General features: G+C 36.9%; 4 protein-coding genes across 5 annotated transcripts in view; 2 read left to right on the forward strand and 2 right to left on the reverse strand.

Moving 5' to 3' along the window:
- LOC116004430 (probable protein phosphatase 2C 26) overlaps positions 1-2,103 on the reverse strand; it is a 4,446-nt gene extending 2,343 nt beyond the window's left edge. The window contains exons 1-6 of one of the 2 annotated variants that reach the window (XM_031244482.1): positions 1,724-2,100; positions 1,562-1,641; positions 1,361-1,442; positions 732-802; positions 538-617; positions 343-440 (exon numbers count right to left, since the gene is read on the reverse strand). In XM_031244482.1, the coding sequence (XP_031100342.1) occupies positions 343-440; positions 538-617; positions 732-802; positions 1,361-1,442; positions 1,562-1,641; positions 1,724-1,936 (624 nt within the window). In that variant the 5' untranslated portion in view covers positions 1,937-2,100. Of the gene's footprint in view, positions 1-342; positions 441-537; positions 618-731; positions 803-1,360; positions 1,443-1,561; positions 1,642-1,723 lie in introns of both variants that reach the window. The other variant, XM_031244483.1, reaches the window with a different exon arrangement.
- Positions 2,104-2,420: 317 nt separating this feature from the next.
- On the forward strand, positions 2,421-3,364 carry LOC116004169. Its single transcript, XM_031244102.1, has 2 exons — positions 2,421-2,568; positions 2,639-3,364. The coding sequence occupies exons 1-2, from the start codon at positions 2,529-2,531 to the stop codon at positions 3,127-3,129; spliced, it is 531 nt and encodes a 176-aa protein (XP_031099962.1). The 5' UTR covers positions 2,421-2,528; the 3' UTR covers positions 3,130-3,364.
- Positions 3,365-11,449: 8,085 nt separating this feature from the next.
- On the forward strand, positions 11,450-12,245 carry LOC116005142. The gene has a single exon (XM_031245395.1). The coding sequence runs from the start codon at positions 11,539-11,541 to the stop codon at positions 12,007-12,009; it is 471 nt and encodes a 156-aa protein (XP_031101255.1). The 5' UTR covers positions 11,450-11,538; the 3' UTR covers positions 12,010-12,245.
- A 4,095-nt stretch (positions 12,246-16,340) lies between these two features.
- LOC116004099 (cation/H(+) antiporter 14) lies at positions 16,341-19,766 on the reverse strand. Its single transcript, XM_031244032.1, has 3 exons — positions 19,518-19,766; positions 17,746-18,750; positions 16,341-17,600 (listed from the first exon to the last, which is right to left on the reverse strand). Exons 1-3 carry the CDS (start codon positions 19,764-19,766, stop codon positions 16,341-16,343), a joined length of 2,514 nt encoding a protein of 837 aa, XP_031099892.1.
- Between the last annotated feature and the right edge of the window lie 2,265 nt (positions 19,767-22,031).

Consider the following 22,031-nt stretch of genomic DNA (forward strand, 5'->3'; position numbering starts at 1 on the left):
TAAAAAAAAAAAAAAAAAAACCCGACTCTATATGTGCCAATATGGAGATGGTGGTAAAAGCCAGTGACAAGGAAGACGGTAAGTATAGTCCATGGATATAGTATTAATTTTTTGATAGAGAATGCATCTTACAAGTCTATGCTTAAAATTATTGAAAAGTACAGCACAGATGCATCGTTTTATGAAGTTTAAGTTTAGTATGAGAACTCAAAGGAGGAATCACAGTTTTCTTACTTCACTATTTATGCAAGTCTGAAATATCATACTGTGGCATCAAAGTAGTTTTACCGAGTCTGGAATCATAGAGATTATATGGAGCACTACAAGTCTGAAGATTCATACAGTGGCATCAAGGTATGTTTGGCCAACAGCCTCTGAGCTCAGCTGGTATGGGCAGTCAAAATAATGCTCTTGTGGGGACGAGGAAAAAATCATTTGACCTATATCAAGTATATATGGCAATAGCATCACACAAAGCAGCGAAACAAAAAATGAGGATAATGAAGGTCGGGTTCTGCAGAGAAATCGAACTAATACCTTTGCGTATAACCTTTACTCCACAATCCCCAACATTGGCAATCTTCAAAATCCCACTCCTCTCCAGCATTGCTACAATTCTTAAATGCCAAATGCAAAAGTCAAGGTGATTATTGGCGTTTCTTGGAACAAATTCCCAGTCCAAGTTATTGCAACTGCAGAATATATAAGATATCTAACAGCCCAGAACTTACGCTGTGGCTGATCCAATGGAGGAGGTAGCAGCATGGGCTTTCTTTATAAGAATGCATGGATCAAAATTGACCTGCAATGTCAGGTGAGGCAGCAGCATATCACCAGAGGAGCAATAGAAACTAGAATTCACAAGCTATACCAAAATTGATCAAAACAATAGACAATCATTATAACATGGACTATGGTCCACCTTACAAGATGGAGGCCATTGGCATAAGGTACATTATTAAGGCACCCTTTTTGGGTGTAGCCCAGGGTTTCCACCCTCACTAGATTGTAGGCACCTCTATTGGGTGGGACAGCTGACCTGGAGATTTAAGGCTACTCCTGATCCTTGACTTTGGTTAAGGATGAATAAATCCCTTCCACTCAACCACACCCCCCAGGTTACATTATTAGTATAGTAGTATACTATAAGTTCATTTTTAGTACATTGAATATTTATTTTTTCAAGGTTCATTTTTTGGTGTATTGAATGTTCATTTTTAGGTATACTACCGAAAAATTAACTTTCAGATGTTCAACTAACATTTATCCGTGGTGTACAGTATAATTTGCCAACAATTAGAGGGAACACAAGAAAAGATTGCAAAGCAGAATGAAAAAGTGTAAAATACATGGTCACTACCTCCTCATGCTCAAGAAAGAAAAATGCATTGGCCATCAATTCCTGAGAGAACAATGCAGGATTAACATTCTGTTCTGCCCAACTGATTAGTACATGAAATCACATCAGTATTCAAAAGCCATAATCGGGAAATTTCATGAATTTAAAACTCCACAAGACTGTAGTTGAGAACATTCTTACAACAGGCTTCGACTTCCTTACCCGGAAACACCATCGGCAACAGCAATAACACCCCCGTTATAGCTACTCACAAGGAAAGCATCTTCCCCGCCTTTCTCAACCTTAATTTCAACAATTAAGCAAACACTTCATATGCAGATTGTAGAATAACACCATAAATCCATGGAATAGATTAGAAATTACCTTGTTAGGGTGCGGAATTGCGTAACTTCCAACGCTAAGTGATACTCCTGCTCCGTCGCCGCCGGCGCCGGAATCTGGTGGCGCGCAGCAGAGTATTCTCCGGCGGCTCCGCCGGAATGAGATTGAATGCGGATTCAGCTTTGGGGATTCAACAATTGCGCGGGAATTAAATGGTGAATTGGAAAGGGTAAGCCTGAAAATTGAAGCTGCCATTTCCCGCTACTTAGCTTCTCCAACTCCCTCCTGGATGAAAGCTTACTGTTAAATCCAATAGTATCTTCCATAGATATGAGCTCCTCGTTGTGCCACGTAAATTGTTACATCTACTCTTTGCTCCAACAAAAATTTAAGTATTTGGTACGAGTACCAAATTTCAATATCATTTTAGTGTATGTTTATCAAAAATCACAATTCTTAATATTACTTGTTGACCACATATATACTCCGTAATATATAAACATAAATGTGCAATCTAATTATCAGTAGTTGAGATGGAGCATATGCTTCCACTTTGCTTAATTACAAGTGAATGTTTAAAAATAAAACGAAATCGTTGAAAAAGTTACTCCAACAATGTGCACAAAGAGTCAATACTGCTTTCATTAGAACTCAAACTCAAAACCTCTCATATGAAAAAATTACCTCCACTAGCCATGGCCATTTGATACTAACATAATTTTGTCAAATTTTATGTTTTTTTTTTGTGGGTATTGTTAAAATCATACGGGGTAAACTGTTAAAGCCCGTCTAATTTTTGCTTTGAACATTCATCTCAGCTTATCGATTTCTCTCTAGCTGAGGCGCAATGAACGCGGTGTCGAACTCTCCGCCGGAATTCAACCAAGGTAATTGAGGATTAACCTTCTTCGCGGTATTTACCGAGTCGAGTTTTTATTTTGTGATTTTGTGTGCTAGTGAACGCCGGAGAAAGCGATTCGGATACGAACTCTGACGAATCGCCGGAATACTATCAGCCAATCTCCTCGGCCGACGGAGATGACGAGGACGAAGAATTCTCCGATCAACATTCAAATCTCGGTGACGGAGATCGAGATCCGTCCGGTAGCAGTTTCAATCGCTTGCCGAACGGCTACGCGCGCTGTGTTGAGAACGGAGTGTCGTGTCTGGATCTGAGCGATGAGGATGATGAAGAGGAAGAAGAGGAGGAGAGGATCCGAGCTGCTTCTGATTCAGCTATCCGGAGAGCGTTCAGAGACGACGATAGCCGCCGCAGTGCTCCGTTGACGCCGGAGAACACGATGAGAGTGATGGAGGCCATGCGCGGTGTCTCGTTCGGCGGCGTAGCTCCGGACTGGGCGGGTCGGGTCCCGGAGAGCCAGTGGATCCAACAGCTTCGAACAATAAGGCAATCCTCTGCCACTACTACTTCTGCAATGCATGATTGAAACTCTCTACTATTACTTTCGTGAAACTGTTAGAAATGCTATGCACATCTTCTGTTCGATGAATTGCGTCTTCTTAATCCCCTTCTGTTCTGTCAAACTTATATCAAAGCTTAACGCATATTGATTATCAATATTGTCTTTTTCTTGCGCATACTAGATTGATGAAATGGGGATCATAGTCAAACTTGTGTGTATCTTTTCCCTTCAAGCCAATATTTTCTTACTTGTGTTTGGATCTGCATGTTGTTTTGGAGGAACATTTTATATAACCTGCAGCTAATATAAGCTTGTTATAACATCTTGCCAAAGAGAAAATTAACAACTACTCTTATGAAGTAGCTATAGAATTTTTTGATCCAAGTACAAACATATTTTGTTAACTCAAATGAAAAGAACTAGAGTGTGCCAAAAAGCTTTAACTCAAATTGTTTGGAGAGGTTAGCTTGATGTTGAACTAGAGTGTACCATAAAGAATTGTTTCCAACGATACGGTGGAGTTCGATTTCTCCCCACAAATATTGTGAGTTTAGGTTTTAATTTAGATTGGAATTTTTGTGCGCGTAAGTGCATTGTAGATCACCAGATTGATTTGATTTACCTTTTTTAGGCCCGTGGATAAATTGATATAATCTAAGATATAGTATGGTGAATGTAAAAACCTGAGTTATAAAAAAAAAATTGAATGATATTCAATAAGGCCATGATATGAAGGGCAAATTATTACGTGGATCTGGGTTTAAAATATACAATTTACATATTGAATGTTCACAATTTACATATTAAAGTAGCACAATTGAACCGCACAATCAATCAAAAATAAGCATAAGCATAAAAGTAACGTATAGTTATTACTTAGGGTGAAAAAGAATATGCCCATTACAAGCTCAACTTTTAGCGTATTTACACACTCCAAACTTTCAATTAAGGACTCAAACTAAATATCGAAAGTAAATCTCTCAAATCAGTTGTATTAATTACAAGTTGATTTTTAAACACAAAAGGAGCAATCCCAAAATAATAAGGAATATCTCCTAAAATCAGTCAATGATCTCCCACATATACTTTCCATAAAAGAGATAATACATCTCTCAAATTTTAAACTATACCAATCATGGACCAACTACTTAAACCAAGCAATTGTTATACCATGAACCATGGAGATGGTTCATATTGCATTGTGAACCTTGATATAAAAATTCTGTATTTTCAGTTAACACATTTTGTACCTAGAGTTAACATTTTATGTACATGTAAACAAATAACTTGATAATTGTTGACACATAATATGATAGCTATAAGTACAGAAACTGTAAACTATAAATAGTTCCACCTAAATCGAGACCAAATACCGGATCGTCAGTATCCTGAATGCTACTGACTCTATTACATTGTAGTATCGGTTCATCTATACTTTCGATCTCAACCTATTGAAGCTCAAAGAGTCAACAACGCCTCCACTGAGACTCGATCTCATGACCTCCCATATGAGAGAGTCATTTCATGTCATCTGAACACAAGGTGTTTGACTACTCATATGTTAATAGTGTTGCAACTTGCAAAACAATCAAAACACAAAAGAGTGGATCTCGATCAATCTTTGGAACAAAGAACAGTCAAGGAGGAGCCCTTAGTTGTTGTCGGTGCATGTTATTATTATTATTATTATTATTATTATTATTATTATTATTATTTCTTTTTCTTTTTTCTTATAAGTGTATTATCTAAGTTTGGATCTATATAAAATAGGACTGTTTTAAATAGTTAAAATAGTATTTGTACCCCATTTCTCAAAGAGCAATATATGTACCGTAACGCGTACGGATGTACTTTTGTTTGGATTCTCACAAACTATATTAACTAGTTTACTCTTCCAATTCCAAGTTCCAAACCTTATTTTAATTTCTATGTAATTAACATCACAACTCACAAAATTAATAATATATTTATTCTAATATTATTTTATCAAATTACAATTAACCTCAATTAAGAAAGCTCCCTACCCCGCATTTCAAGAGAATCTATCATCTATCATTAAAGCCAAAACCCTACAAATTAGGTTATTTAAAGATTAATCATTAATTTAACTTATATCACATGTATGATGATGATATGCTGTTATATCTGGTAAAATTGTACAATTTTAAAATATTTTTTAATTTGGTAGTATATATTATAAAAAATTGTTACGCATATGATGTAAGAACTTTCATAATATTTTAAAGAGTTTATCAAGACCTCTCATGTTTTGAAAGGGGAACAGACGACCGTGTTGTCTGTTTAGAATTTTTTATTAATCTTGAACAACATGGTGATTAGGGGCTTCTAAGCTAGACTGCCCTCCAAATAACACATACAAAGAATTTGTTTCGTTCAAATACTTTGGCTGTCCTGACTTAGAAGATCAGATGGCGTAGGCGTGTCTCTTGTTGGGCTTTCTACAGGTTCGTTGTATAGTAATAGAATTTCATTTAAATTGCTCTTGATTTTTCTTCAATTGATCTCTTCCTAGATTTTATGGATAAAATGTTCGTTATTCATTATTTGAGGCAAATGGATGAGGGGAATGTACACAAATCTCTTTGATTTTTAGGATTACATTGTGTCCTAATGTCAAACCAATTACTATACTATAGATTTGATCAACTATGGAAAGAATAATCTGTTAGCTTGTGTCGCTTAGAACATCATTTTTCTATTTAGTTCCAACTGAACATTAATATAGTAATCTTAAAACTTTAAAAACAAGGATTAATTACATTATTATTATTAAATGAACACAAACTAGGCTAATCATCCGAGCTGTGGTCGGTGCCCCAAACATAGTGCTGCGAAGCTTCCTCCTAATTACTTATTATGGCACTATTCCCTCTAACTACTTGTACTTCGCAAAAACCTCAGCCAATATTCAATTTAAATGTGGAAAAAAATGATTTGATATTAAATATTCACTCTATATTTAATAGTAATGGACATTGATGAGAAGCAAAAGTTTTAAAAAATGCCATGGGTACCTCACATGACTTGATTTATTGAAAGAAGGAAAAAAAAAAATCATTGGAATGAAATTTAATAGTCTTATTTTGCTTGCAGCGGTAAGGTGCGTATGATACACTTTGAAAATTTGTAAACCTTTTAACAACATTCGAGGATTAACCTCCTCCAACAAGACTATGATGTAGGGAAAATGGGGCACTCTTAGACGATCGAGCACATTTGGTAATTTACCTATTCCAGTAAGGTTCCAAGGTAGGGCGATAGGGGCAAGTAGGGTCCGTAGCTTGCGATTGAGGTGTAACCCTTCAAAAAAAAAAAATGACCTCATGTCCCAGGGACATTACTCAATTGGTCAACTAATTCAAAATAAATTCCTAATAAACTTTTCTTTGTTAGTCGTCGCACGATGCAAGGTCCGAATCCTACCAAGAACAAAAAAAGGAAATTATGAATTTAGTCTTGTTATAATAAGTACAAGCATACATATATTTTGAGGCATGTAAGTCACTTGCATGAGACACATTTCACAATTTACCTCTTTTCCCATGTTTCAGAGTAAGAGAATTGATGATCTTTAAGTTTGAATGTAACAAACCATTTTTTTGGTTTTAATTAATGTGTGTCATATATATTAACATGGAATAAATTAAAATTGGTATTAAAAAATAGAATAAACTTAATTAATATTATTCAAAAAGTTCAAACTTCCATTCAATGTATGAAGGTCTTAATTAGGTTTCACTTGTACATTTATTCATATTTTTAGAGTCCGGAAAAAGGGAAGTTGATAATATATTTTAATAAATTAAAACATAAGAGAAAAACCAACAAAAAGTGTATATATATATATATATATATATATATATATATATATATATATATATATATTATAATAAAATGAAAAAAAAATTGTAATTAGAAGGTTCTAAAGCTGAGTTTGGTTGTCTAATTTAACAGACATTAATGCAGCATTCACCCAGAATAACTACGCTATGTTGTAGGAAAGAGGAGCATTATCATTAACGTTCCTCCTAAGTTTAAGACCAATAATGTTAAATTGTCGAAACTTATTGGTCGTAGAAAATGGAGACGGCATTACTTTTGTTTCCACTTACCATTTTGATCAAGATAACAAACCACACTGTCTTACTGTCTTAGTAGTGTCTTTAGAATCATGCAACAACTAACATTTATTTTTAATAAATCACAAGTTGTATTCTTCCTAGCACTCTCTCTGTCAAATTCGTCACACAGAATTTTTCTACTGCAGCTTATCTCTCATATATGATTTGCGATATATTACACATGCAAAACGGAGTTTATTCCCTACGTGCACGCCTTCGTATAATTACTGCAAGTTTTCCTCGTCACTAAAAAAAAAATTATATAGTAACATTATTAGTAACACGACTTCGTATAATTACTGCATACCCTAACCCCTTCGGCCTTAGCAAGGGAATAGGTAGGACAATTGTTATTATCTCTACGAACATAACTGACTACACAATCGCTAATAGACTCAAATTATATTCATTATCAAATATCAATAATTAAAATGTCTCACTTCATTTTGGTATTTTCTGGAGGGATGAAATTGGCCCATTTTTTCATGATTGTATCAATGGCCAGCTGCTTGAATATGCATATTTTTTTTATTTAAAATAAGTTTTAATTAAATAAATATTTATTATTGGGATGGGAATACTTCGGTTATTGTGATTTTTTTAAAGAATGGGTTTAAAAAAAAAGTTTATTTAAGCATAAAGGAAGGACTATGTTCATATGCAATGTTTTATTGCAAGTTATTGGCACACAAAAAACAAAATTAGAAATCTCATAGATCAAGCACAGCTGTATATTTTTGGATTGTAGCAATTAGTGCAATTTGGGATCTTCACTTTTGCCACACACCACTATAATTCACCATTTTGTTTCCAAAATAAAATAAAATAAAGATATATTTTTAACTCCTTTTATGGTTTGTAAATTAATGTTCAGCCATCCCATATATATTCTCGTTACTACAAAACTATATGAGTTTGGTCTGAATCACGCTCGTAAAATTGGACTCTTGTTTAAGAAAAAAGTTTGATTTACTTAAAATTTTAATATGACATACACTCTTTAAAATAATACACGAGAACACAAGAGTATGTTACACAAATCAAGGTTGCGTCACATGCACCCACATTATAAGCTATCAAAAGAGGTCGAAAGCCATTTGAAAGATAATAGAGAATATGTATACCTAGTATGCATTAGGTTATATAATGTTTATTATATAGTAATAATATGCTATATTGCTGTGTAGATTATATATATTCTTGAAGATAAAAGTAATGTTTTATATATGCAATGTATGATTCTCAATACATAGAAAGTCACTAGAGTTTGCAGTCGGGAAGCTCATTTTAGGCCCAAAAATCCTTTTGAGAAGCAAATTAAACTAGCTTTAATTTTATAGAGTTACGTTGGACACATACTTTTTTTTTTGGGTAAATTCACAGGATCTTTCTCTCCGTCCGTTTAACGGTCCGGGGTCCACCCACGTTCGCTCCGGGAGGCACGAGAGCTGGCCCAGGGAGAATCGTCACTTGTGGGAATTGAACCCGGGTTCTCCCGAAATTCCTCCCCACAAAGAGAGCTCACTTGCCACTTGAGCTACCCCACTGGGTTACGTTCGACACATACTGACACTACGCTGACAATGGGCAATTCATATTTATATGCAAGTCAATTACATGAGCCACCTGCATCTGCTAAGGCAACTCATTTTGATGAGACGACTAAAAGACACTTCACGTATTATTCATTTTAGGCACGATCGACTTCTTAGTTTCTGAAGTATAAAAAAAAAAAAGAAAAAAAAAACTCTACAATAGTTAAAAACAATCAGAAATAGACATATATGCTCTATATGTACTCACCAGGGCCGGATTTTAGGGCGTGCAAGATGTGCAACTGCACAGGGCCCCAAAATTTTGGGGGCCCCCTAGTCTAGCCCTAGCCTAATAGTTAGTATATGTATTTGTTATTATATTAGCCCAAAATTAGATTTTTTGCATTTTTTTCTTTGCAATTTTTCTTCAATTCGGAGTTTATTTATACTTTGATAATGCCTCACTTAGTTATTAACACAGGGCCTCGTAAATCAAAAAACCGACCCTGGTACTCACATCAAGTTACATGCATGAAGTTACTGTTGGGTAGGTACATGAAGGTAACTAACTAGAGGATGATTGTCCTGTATCATTATTTTATGAGTAGATACACATATATTTATTCATCGTTTTGGTAAAACTAAAAAAAAAAAAGAAAACATTATAAAAAGAATATATAAATATATGTGTAGTTTTTAATTTAAGAGTTAGTAAGGTAATGTATTAATTGTTGTCCGTACCTAATCTATATATCTTCAAATAATACGGGTGGAAGGAATTGAAGTATTTTAGTTGGGTAAGGGGACAGTAAGTTGGGGTGTCATCGCCGCTATTATGCCTCCCATATCGGGCAAATTATATCGTGACCATGGTCCACAATGCATTGTGGACCATGATCATAACTGATATTGTAGTTGTATTGAACGGATACTGCAGTTGTGTTGAAAAGATATTGCAGTTGTGTTGAAAGGAAACTGTAGTTCCACGGAACAGAAACTGTTCATCCGTTCCACACAACTGCAGTATCCGTTCAACACAGCTGCAGTATCTTTTCAACACAACTGCAGTATCCGTTCAACACAACTGCAGTTCCAGATGAATGACACGGCCTCTGTTCCGCACAACTACAGTTCCTTTTTAACACAACTGCAGTATCCTTTCAACATAACTACAATATCATTTCAACACACCTGCAATATAAACCATGACCTATGGTCCACAGTATAAATACTCGTGACGTTGTGAGATCCACACTACAACACAAACAATTAACTACTTCTCTCTCTTTCTTGGATCAACAAGTGTGTGAGAAATCGAGAAGGAAATATCATTTCAATCATAATCACTTATACGGTGCTCTCATTTTAATCGATCTTTTAGGATGATTTAGGAATGTGGTGATGAGATTAGAGAAATTAAATTAGGATGGTGATAGTGATATTAGAACAATTTAACATCCTCCGCTCATATTGAAACTTTATCCTTCAAGATGAAATTTTTGCAATTGGAAGAGTGGACATTTCCAATTAATCCAGCCTCAATTCATCCAAATGTTCATTTTAGAAGTAATAAACTGTAATTATTATTTCAAACACACTCTTTAATATTTTTTTGGATGACGAGAGAAACCCACAACGGATCATGTGTAATAATAAAGTTGTTATATTTTTTTTTTTTGAATAAACTCTCCCTTCCCTATTAAATTAATCCCCACACCTTATAAATCGGTGAAAACAAAAAACAAAAAACAAAAAGAAAAAACTAATATTTGGACTTTTGGCACTTGAATTCATTTACTATATAGTTCATAACATCGTGCCATATGCTCATATCCCAAATTGCAATTCAATGCATGCCTATCTGATCTGTAATAATACAACATTTACTACTTTCTTTTTTAAATTAAAATTTTGACCAATTATATAAAATGAGACAGTCACACTAATGATGTCCTAAGAAGACACGATTAATCTAGTCCCCTCTACCCAAAAAAAAAAAAAAAAAAAAAAAAAACGACGACGACAACCACAAAATCATATCCCAATTGTTGAATCTTGAGCTTAGATGTCATCCAGTTCATGAATCTATCATCCTCTCTACGTATATGCTGAGGAGTGCAGTACACCCCATCCTTAACTCCTCCAAAGCTCTCAGTAAGTATCAATCACCATTGCGCAATAAGCAAAGCTTTAACCTTTATGTTCAGTTGAGTTACCATAATTTACATATTCTCATATATATATACTCTATTAGATTGGAACGTGTGGATCCTTGGTGTTGAAGATTCAACCTTTTGGGGAGAAAGTATCAATCACCATTACTATCCTCCATCGTAATCTTTTAGATGTCTAACAATTTGTTAGAGTAGTTGAAAATAAAGTAAAAGGCCTACAAGCCACTAGTGTCATTCTCCCAATTATTACAACCTTAATTAAATAGCAAAAGCAATTAAGAAATCAACCAATAGGGTTCAGGTCAAATAATATCCCTAGAATAAAGGGTGTGATTTGTAAATTTTATAAAATATAACACCCAAGCAAAAAAGTCCTAGTTTTCTTTTTAAATTTTTAAATTTTTTTCCAGTTTAAAGCAAAATTTTTATATTAGCTTTTCTTCTGTATATATATAACACTGTCTTCCCCAACCATTCAACTCCTTCAAAGCTTCAAAACAGAAAACCACAAGTAGAGATCAGAGAGAGAGAGTGATACATACATATATAGATACATAGACACATATATATATATAAGAAGAAATGGGCAACAGTCTAAGGTGCTGTTTGGCTTGTGTTCTTCCTTGTGGAGCTCTAGACTTGATCCGAATAGTACACCTGAACGGGCACGTGGAAGAGATAACGCACCCAATCACCGCCGGCGAGGTGCTCAAGAACAACCCAAATCACGTTCTCAGTAAGCCCAGCTCTCAGGGCATGGTTCGCCGGATTCTCATCCTCTCGCCGGAGTCCGAGCTCAAGAGAGGCAGCATATACTTCCTGATTCCGGCGCCCTCCGTCCCGGCGGAGAAGAAGCGGAGGAAGAAGATCAGCTCTGCTACTACCAAAACCGCGAAATCGCGCCACGTAACCGCAACTTCGATGGCGGCCGTCGCCGGCGATCGCTGTGTTACGGCGGCGGAAAAGAAGTCGTCGTCGTCTTCCCGGCGGGATCGCCGGAGCTGTAAGGCCGGGGAATGGAGGCCACACTTAGAAAGTATTTTCGAAGATTAATGAAAAAAAGAAAATTATTATATATTTTTTGTTTTTTTAATAAATATTTTACATTTTATTTTTACCTTTTTATTTGCATGGGGTATTTTTTTTTTTTTCTTGTGGACATATTTCGATTTTTAATTTTGTGTTTATTTACTTTAGATCTGCATTTATTAAAGGCAGATCGGTTCTAATTTGATGTTAAAGTGGCTGTGAGATGATAAGAGGTGATGAAATGTATTTTAGATGAAAAATGAAGTAATTATTTTTGTATAACATTATTATTCTTTTAAAATATATAATATTTTTTAAAAATAGAATGTCAACTTGACCGCATACAAAACACACATGAAATGAGTTGCTTAAATCATGTCCTAAATGATATACCATTATTTGACAAAAAATGTGTTAGCTTAAATCATGTCCTAAATGATACCGAGTATAATTTTATGTCATTAACTTATCTTTGATTGAATGATAAAGAGATATGAATCAAACTTTCTAATGAGTAATTAAGAGTTAAACTTGATTTAAAATAGTAGAGATATCACGTGCAGTGTTACTTAATTTTTTTGAGATTTATATGACAACCCAATTTTCATATTTCGAAATACGTACAAATTCAGTAAATACATACAAATATTTTAACAACCTAAATTAATTATAATTATATATATATATATATATATATATATATGTCAGTTCAAATGCGGCTAGACTTTAGCGTGCGATCATTAAATAGGCATAAGCGCAACAAAGAAATACACCAATGCACCACAAAACGCATAATTAAATAGGCATAAGCGCACCACATTATGTTCGGAAACGCATCATTAGGTGTGGTGAGGTATGTTGCATTTTTTTTATGTGGTGCTTAGTGTATTTCGCTGTTGTGCGTTTCGTAATAGTTTTGCATACCTAATTGTGCGGCCGCATGTTATGCGAGCCTGGTCGCACTTGAACTTGGCTATGTATATAGTGATTATTACGTAATTAATATTTTCATTATTTTGTTAAGTCATAATGATGATCTGGAACTGGGGTTCTTGAATATAATGGTGTCAAAGCCGGGCTGGTGTTTGTGGTCAGGGAGAAACGTGTGGAAGGATTCCTTAGGCTTGTCGTCCCACATGTGTGTCCTAATTAAACAAAACTTTGAGATTTGGGAGATTAATTAGTTGTCAAGTACAGTAATTAATTACGGATTTAATGATTGTGTTGGTTGCTAAATTCAGGCAGCCATGGAATTGAATTAAATTTCCTTATGAGTTGGACCCCATAACTACAATCATTATCCAACCAACATCGCAGCTTAGGTTACATGTATTAGTCCAATTCAAGGGAAAAAAGGAAAAGTAGTTAACAATCATGATGTCATTAGTCTCCATGTGTAATGTTGGCAAAAGTCCTAGCCAGCTTCGTTCGAGTTATTGGTCAGGTTTTTTCATGGTTGAAAAAATCGCTAGACGTTCTTTAGACGTTCGGAGAGTGCTTGGCACTTAAACGGGGAATTGGCGCCTAAGTGTTCGTGTATTTTTTATTTTTAAAGACTAGTAATTATAAACTATATAATACTTTAATAGTTAATACTAAAATATTAAATATTAACCTAAAAATATCTATCTAGAGTTTGTACAACTTAGGGTTATTACGCTCAAAATGATGTTGTTTTGAGTGAAATAACCCATTAAAAAAGAACAATAGTTAATTGGCCGACTGGACAGCCTTGCCGTTGCCTGGGAGGTCTAGTCAGTGTCTAAGAGGCCTAGGCGGTGCTTAGGCGGTCGCCTAGCCGGCCATCCACCTAGACCACCATTTAAGGTGATACGCAAGGCCGGATTTTTCTGTTTATGTTTTATCATTTGATTTCTCATATATATTGAGATTTTCTATTGTTATTGTTAATTACAAAAAATTAGAGCGAGTCAAGTCTCCTGGTAAAAATAAAAAAATAACGACATTTCATTCGGAATCTTCTAACACCTGCAAATCTATAGATAAATCATCACCAATCTTCAAAGTAATCTATAATTTAGCTTCCCGATGAACATGTCTGATCTTATTGTGCAGTTCCAATTTCTTTGCGACAGCTCTCTGATACTATGGATGATGTGCAAACGAGGGTCCCATGTGGGGTGCAACCGGGTGTCACTAGACCACAAGGTTTTTGACGAGGATCAATAATATTAATATTAACATTTCATCATTTCATGCAACTCTCTGGATGATGTGCAAACATGAGTCCCTTCAATTTTTTTTTTTTTTTTTTTTGTTGAATTGAGATTTCTACGGTAAAAAGAGGGCCATAATTACCGCCACACAAAAAATTAGAGGGTGAAAAATACTTACATTAATAATTGATAAAAATATATAAACTAAAAATGCTTCTTCTTCTTCTTCTTCTTCTTCTTTTTTTTTTTTTCAAATAAAAATATATGATTACTTGAACGTGTGACGTGTACGAAAGGTGTACAACAACAAATTAAACGTATTCTTGAAAAGTATTTACACGTCTTGTACTTGTCCAAAATAGACCCCTCCAAAATCAAATAATAGTAATAGTGGAGATTTTGGGCTCACAAGGAATTGATTGAGCACAAAGATGTTCGAGGAGGACAATAACTTAGTACCCACACTTGCTAATTATTGCCATATATATGAAATATCATATCAATGGTGAAAGGCTCATATGACATTTAATAATTATTGCATAAATACAAAAGCACCCCAAAAGGACAAGGTGACACCAAAATAAATGCAAACAGATATTTCAATTCTAGTTGTCACATTTTTTTCAACTAAGGCATGAACTCACTCCCTTCCATGTAAGAGTGTAAACCGGGTGTCACTTGACCACAAGGTCTTTGTCACATTAATTAAGGAAAAAAATTTAAGTATAATCAAGTTCAACAGGAACCTGAGGAACAAGTCAATTTTATTTTTTTTTTAAATAGAAAGGGAGGGGGACACCCTAACTAGTCCATGCGAGGAACATCCACCCTTGGGGGAAGCAAGTCCTCATCGAGAATTTTGACAATTTCAGGCGTCGGTTGATGAACAATATAATAATGGTACCCTGATAGCTAAGAATCGCCTATTTAGCCAACAAACCAGCCACCCGATTTTATTCTATAAAAACACGAGTCACCTGAACTTGACAGTGCTTCAACATCCACCTTTGACTTTCATGGATGATATTAGCCATCAAACCACGAGAATCACCTCCACCCTCCAGCATGCACAACGCTTCAACAATTTCCTTAGCATCACTTTCAACAATAACTAACCTTCTAAAATCCTTTATGTCAAATTTGATTGAGTTGTATAATTTTAAACAATTCAATGACCTAATTATACTTTTTTGAATTGAATGATCTAATTGTACTTTTGTATAGTCAATAACTAATTTAAATCTTTTCCAAAATAAATAAAAAAAAATGTAATATAACTCATTAGTTAAATCCCTATTTAGTTTAATCAAATTCCTTAATTCACCATACCTCACATGGATCCCCGTTCCCATTACCCCCAACAAATAGAGATCCCACATCCCAACTCCCAACACATGACTACTCCATATTCTTAAATCTTAATCATACTTTAATTTATAGCTAATTAACTATTTAATTATCACTTACATATGCCAAACTTCATTCCCAATAATTACGCCAAAGACCTTGTGGTCCAGTGGCATCAAACCCTTCCCTTTATACGGGAGGTGGTAGGTTTGAGCCTCAGTGGAGGCATTACTGACTCTTGTGCTTCAATAGGGAATAGATACTGCATTCTAATAGAGTTAGTAGTATTCCAAAAAAAAAATTGAAACTTTAGATTCAAATTTTGTAGATAAAGTAATACTTAATATGAAAACTACTCCAATTCAATAAAACTACAATCTAACAGTCTTGTAACTCATTATATTTCGTTTATAATTTTTATAGTTACATTGGAACTTCATCTTCATATTATTGAAACAATGAAGTAGTAATCCACTAATCAGTTATATAAAATGACACCAACATATGACTTTAGATCTTTCTGAAGCTGAATGAGGAGAAACCCTGAGAGGGCTAAGCTCTAAGCCCCTAACTATTACCCAACTTTCACAAGCCCTATTCCTAACGTAATATAAGAAGAAAAGGGAGATATGGGGTGATCAACGTGACAAGATTTGGGCACATATGAATATATCACCTTGAATATTTACCAAATATATATATATATATATATATATATATATATATATATAAATATAATTAGAGACCAATGTGCTATTTTGGACTTGTATACATAAGCCATTAGCCTATAGTTACACTAGTAAATATACATATAATTATTGCTTTACATAATTAAAGTTTCAAAGGTTCTATATAGCTCCTAGCGCTATATTGTTTGGAAACTTCGCTACTTTGACTATGCCTACTACTACTCCCCATAGGCTCAAATGTATGGCAGTGCTCCATCGCCGTCCCTTGCGGCAGTTGCTGCACCACCAGCACCGAAAACTTGAAATCCGTCGTTGCTAACATATCTCCGATGACCCCGAGTTCCGGGCACTCGGTCCACTCAGTGATCCCCAAGATTAGCTCCGATTTGGGGTCGTGATATCTGCCTAGAATGCAGAGCTCGCAATGGCCTTTCAGAGCGCGAAGAACTCGGGTTGTGTCCACGGCGTCCGTCGCGAACTCTTCTTTGAATGAGATCCGATCGTTTCCGGCGTGGGTTGACCGGAATTTGTGTACCAGCTCGGCGTCTATGTCTTTTTCGTGGTCGTCAAGGTTGCTGGGGTACTTGTCGGCGGTTTTCCGGACCCACACGAGCGTGAGGCTGGCGTGGGTGTGGTCCGCCATGCGTGAGCAGTACGCGAGGGCCTCGCGGTCGTCGGGGCCACCGAAGAACAGCATGGTGACACGTAGCAAAGTGACACCTAACCGAATCGCTTGATTTTCGGCGACTTTTCCGCGGTCCACCAAAACGCCGACCGAGCAGGGCGCCTTCTGGAGCACGTTCTGGTTAACCATTCTAATCGCTGGCACATTCGCGGCTAAGTCGCCGTTGAACGACACGCGCTTGTGGTACGGCACGATCACGATGTTAGCGCCCTTCTCGAGCGAGATAGTGCAGATGTCGTCATGCATACTCGCGTACGGCGCCACCGACGTGAAGATCTCCACCGCCGCGGCGCCATGGTGGCGCATCCGGAAAGCGTGAAAAGTGTTGGCGATCCGGTCCGCTGGAGTGTTCTTCGACGGCTTTATCCCGATGCCGTTCACTTTATTACTCCCGCGCACGAAACTCGTCCCGGAAAACAATAGCGCGTCGGCTCGCCCCTTTAGCTCCGTCAGGGTGAGGACCGAGACGGAGAGTGGGCGGTGGCGGCCCGGACAGGTAATGTCGAGGAGATTCATGAGGGTTGGGACATCCTCTTCGTTGTGAACACACACCAACATGCGGAGTTCCGTGTGGGGATCGGAGTGGAGAATGGAGTTCGTTCTGTAACCTAAATATCTCATCGATGGATCGTAGAGGTAGCAGACCAGCGGCGTCGCGGTTCCAGTCACTATCAACATCGTTCCTAGTAGCAGGGCGAGTGCTTCAGAAGTTATCATCTGCATAAACATAAATGTGCAATCCAACTATCAGCTTAAACGATGAAAACGCATGTCCAATCCAACTATCAGCTTAGACTTTTACTAAAGATAAAACGCATGCTTCAATTTGGTATCAGAGGGTTCGAGGGGAAAGATGGCTTACAGCATTTTCCTTCAAGGTGATAAAGACGGCGATTTCGATGATACCCTTGCAGCACATGATGAGGGAAAGAGAGGTGGCATCGGAGACTGAAAATCCGGTGTAAACAGCCGGAATAAAAGTGCCGGTGAATTTCCCTACGTAACCCAAGACGATGATGAACTCAATGATGGCCGTCGTGGTCCCAGTCCCTGCCAATAACAAGTCTATATCCATCCCACTGACCGCAAACTTCGCCGGAAGTAAAACTCCAGTACAAAACACGTCAAGCTTGGACACCAAATTCGACCCCAACGGCGGCCCATCCGGCACCGCGATCCCCAATATAAACGTCCCTAGCCCCGCCGGCTGCCCTAGAATCTCCGCCACTAACCCGCATAACAACGCGAGCACCACAATCGCCAAAAATTGCGTCTCCCTCATCGACCCATTCTCCGGTATTCGCCGCCCGATGAGAAGTATCACCGGTCGGACGGCGATCACGACTAAAGTGAGGGTCGCCACGGCCCACGCAATCGACAAAAACACCCCCATTCGAGTGAACCTTTTAGAAATGCCGAGAAATCCCATAATTAGCGACGCGAAATAGCTGCAAAAATCGCAGACCATAGACGACGTCGTGGCCGTGCGGCCCACCTCGGAGTTGAGGAGATTAAGGTCGGCCAATAAAGTGGTTATCACCGGAAACGACGAGATGGCGCTCATGATGGATATGAAAATGAGGCAGTGTTGGGTGACCTCGTCGATGAAGATGATGTGCGGCATCGTGTACACCACGAGCCCGCCTAGCACGTACGGCAGCACGAAACACGACGTTCCGATCAGAATCTCGTTTCGTCCGGCGCGTTTCACCATCGTCGCGTCCGTGTTCACGCCCAATATGAAAAGGTGTAACATGAACCCTAATTCGCCGAGTGTTTCTAGAACCATTCTTCCTTCTATCGGGAATAGCAGGTCCGAGAATTCTCTGATGCGACCTAACACCGTCTGTCCGATCATTATCCCGCTCTGCCGGAGATTCCATAGAAACAATAAGATGCATGAACCAGAAACCAAGCAACTCAGTTGAAATCAAGAATCAAAAATAATGGCAGACAGTTACAATCAAGTTCTTATTCCAGGTGAGAATTCCCTATTGGCCTTTAATTTGAGTTCGTCATTTATACTTAAATTAAGCTAATTTACCTTCAAGTGATCTTTTTATGACTAAGTTTACAAAGCTCATTACCTAGTAAAGTGGCAGCTGGCTTCCTTCCCCACTCAACCTTGGTTTCCAGTCAATTATGAAAAACCTAAATTAGTTTATATTCTTATGGTCTTTTTAATTTGCTAGCTAGGATCATAGGGTTACATTTACCCAATGCACATCCTAACTAGGTATCAGCGGTAAGTATGATCGATGGCAAAAGAACAAGTCGGGGACGGGGGTGTATTCCCCATCCTCTTTTTGAAACCCCACCCAGGTCCTGCTCCCGTCCCCATCCTAGCCAAGGAATTGGAAATATTTTATGTCCCCTTTCCTCGAATTTTTTCCCCATCCCACATCCTGGTTGGCTGGCGTAGGGATTGGGATACTCGTCGAGATCGGGAGAAATTCTCATCCTTATTTACTAACTTTGTAATTTGTCTACGCCCACGCGGGAGCAAATAAGTCTATTATTTTATTGATTATGCAAAATCTTGCAAGAATATTATATTATATTGTAGATGGAAACAAACAAATATAATATATATATATATATATATATATATATATATATGAGAACGGAGCTTACAATAAGGTATGCAGTGATCATACTTTGTTTAAGAGGCCTGAGGAGGAAGAAAATGGTTCTGGTAATGATGAAGATGATGATCAACTGGGCGAAAACCAGCGGAATGGTGTAGGAGAGGAGATCCTTGCCGATCCATGAGCCGCCCCGGGAGTTTAAATTATCTGCGGATTGGCACACCATGATTTCGCTGCGGTGGAGCCCGGGGACTAGTCCCGCCGAAGTAATCCTATTCGTCGTCGCCGCCGCCATTATATGATCGATCGATCGATCAAATGAAGCAAAAGATAGAAAAGCCAACTCAGGTAGGCCAACAAGGAATTAAATTAATTAGAGTTTGATCTTTGATGGGAGTTGAAAACAAAAAGAGAATGGTTGAAAGAGAGTCATGCAAGCACAGCCAATGTATGTATATATATGTGGATGGATAAAAACCCTTCAATTTCATTGCTTCTGTTTCTCTTCATCTCTACATCTTTGCCTTTCCCCAAATTATTATATTACCAATTATATATTTATAGAAGAATAATATTTTTTTAAGTGACAAGAGAAACCCACAAACACTATCAAATAGTGTATGATGTATATTGGGTGAACCTGTCTTGTGACCTAGTCGTCAAAAGACCAGGAGGACTGGTTGTAAATAATTGATTGGCTCAAACCAAAAAACGCTGCCAATAAACAACTCTCACTAGGAGTCGAACTTATACCTTTATAATTACTAAATCAATAGTCTGACCAACTTTATTAGAGTTGCCCCGAAAATAACATATTTTTGGTTGACAAGGGTATGAGACTCGATTGAGAGATCAGAGTGTCGGCAACACTAAAATTCATGACCTTTAATTACATAAATAATGTTTTATCCATATGATGAAAATCATGTTTTACATTCTTTTTTTTTTCCAAAGTATTAATATTTTATCTTTGTGGGTTCTATTGTGTATTTTTTAGAATTTCTATTCTACACGTATAGTGATTTTTTAAAGTACAAGTATAAATTTGTGTGTTTCGCACAGAAAAATCGCAATTTTTTTTAAAAGTACAAGTATAAATTTGTGTGTTTCGCACAGAAAAACAGTCTGTACCTAATCTCACCTCTCTCTCTCTCTCTCTATATATATATATATATATATATATATATATATATATATATATGAGACAATTTTTATTTTTTTTTTGAAAAGTATGAGACAAAAATTTGATTCTAAATTAATGAAAATTTTAAGCTTATATATCAATGGATCCTATGCCTAACGGCTAACTCCCTGACCTTTGGAGAACCAACAGCAAAAATGTAGGGCTTAGAGATAGGGCCGATTGGCATCGGTGGATTAAGATATTTGAGCCACAGCCCAATGAACTTTTCAAGGAAATTAGGACTCCTCCAACAATAGGCTCAAGAGGTTGGCAAAAGATATTTGACCCACTATACACACACACACACCAATTCTTATACCATGGACCAAGGTCACAAAAATGACGTAGTTTCAATAAGTGGGAGAAAAACTTCTGTAAATCTTCATAATTGATACTACAGTTCATCTCAAATGATACTACAGTTGTGTTGAACTGATACTGCAGTTGTATCCATAACTAATACTACACTGCATCTCAAATGATTCTACAGTTGTGTTAAACTGATACTGCAGTTGTAGGAGGCCGTTTCATCCGTCTGGAACTGCAGTTGTGTTGAACTGATACTGCAGCTGTGTTGAATTGATACTGCAGTTGTGTTGAATTAAAACTGCAATTGTGTTGAAAATGAACTGCAGTTGCGCAAAATGGAGGCAGTTTCAACCGTCTGTTTTCATTAATCAAAACAACGTCGTTTTGTCACTTGGACCACAATGCTTAGTGGTCCATGGTCCACGGTAAAATTTACGCGCGCGCGCGCGCACACATATATATATATATATATATATATAACATATTCTCTTAAAGCTTCCTGTGCGGTTAGCTCAAAAAGACGCACCTTAAGAATACAAACCACGTACTTAAAGTTTTAAAAATGGCACACCAAGTTTCAACAACTAACGCACCTTAAGCATACAAATGACGCACCTTAAAGCTTTAGGCATGCGTACCTTAAGTATACAAATCACGCACCTTAAACACACAAACAAAGCACCTTAAGAACATAAACCACGCGCATCTAAAGCTTTAGTCCGACACACCTTAAGAACATAAACCACGCACCTTAAGCACACAATCAAAACACCTTAAGAACACAAACCACGCACCTAAGGTTTTAATATAACGCACCTTAAAAAGGAAAATTATGCACCTTAAGAAGAAAAACCACAAACCTAAAACAACTGCACGGGAACCCATATATATATATATATATATATATATATAGGGTTGCACTCTAGTGAGAATGGACGCAAGAAAAAAAATATTGCAAAGATAATGATAGCCTGATAAGTAACTGTCTTTTGTTTAGGTATATGGTATTGTGTCATAAAAATAATACTTAAAAGAGTAGGTATTGTGTCATGTGTAGTGGCGCATAAT

This window comes from Ipomoea triloba, chromosome 14 (genome assembly GCF_003576645.1).
Source record: "Ipomoea triloba cultivar NCNSP0323 chromosome 14, ASM357664v1".
NCBI lineage: Eukaryota > Viridiplantae > Streptophyta > Magnoliopsida > Solanales > Convolvulaceae > Ipomoea > Ipomoea triloba.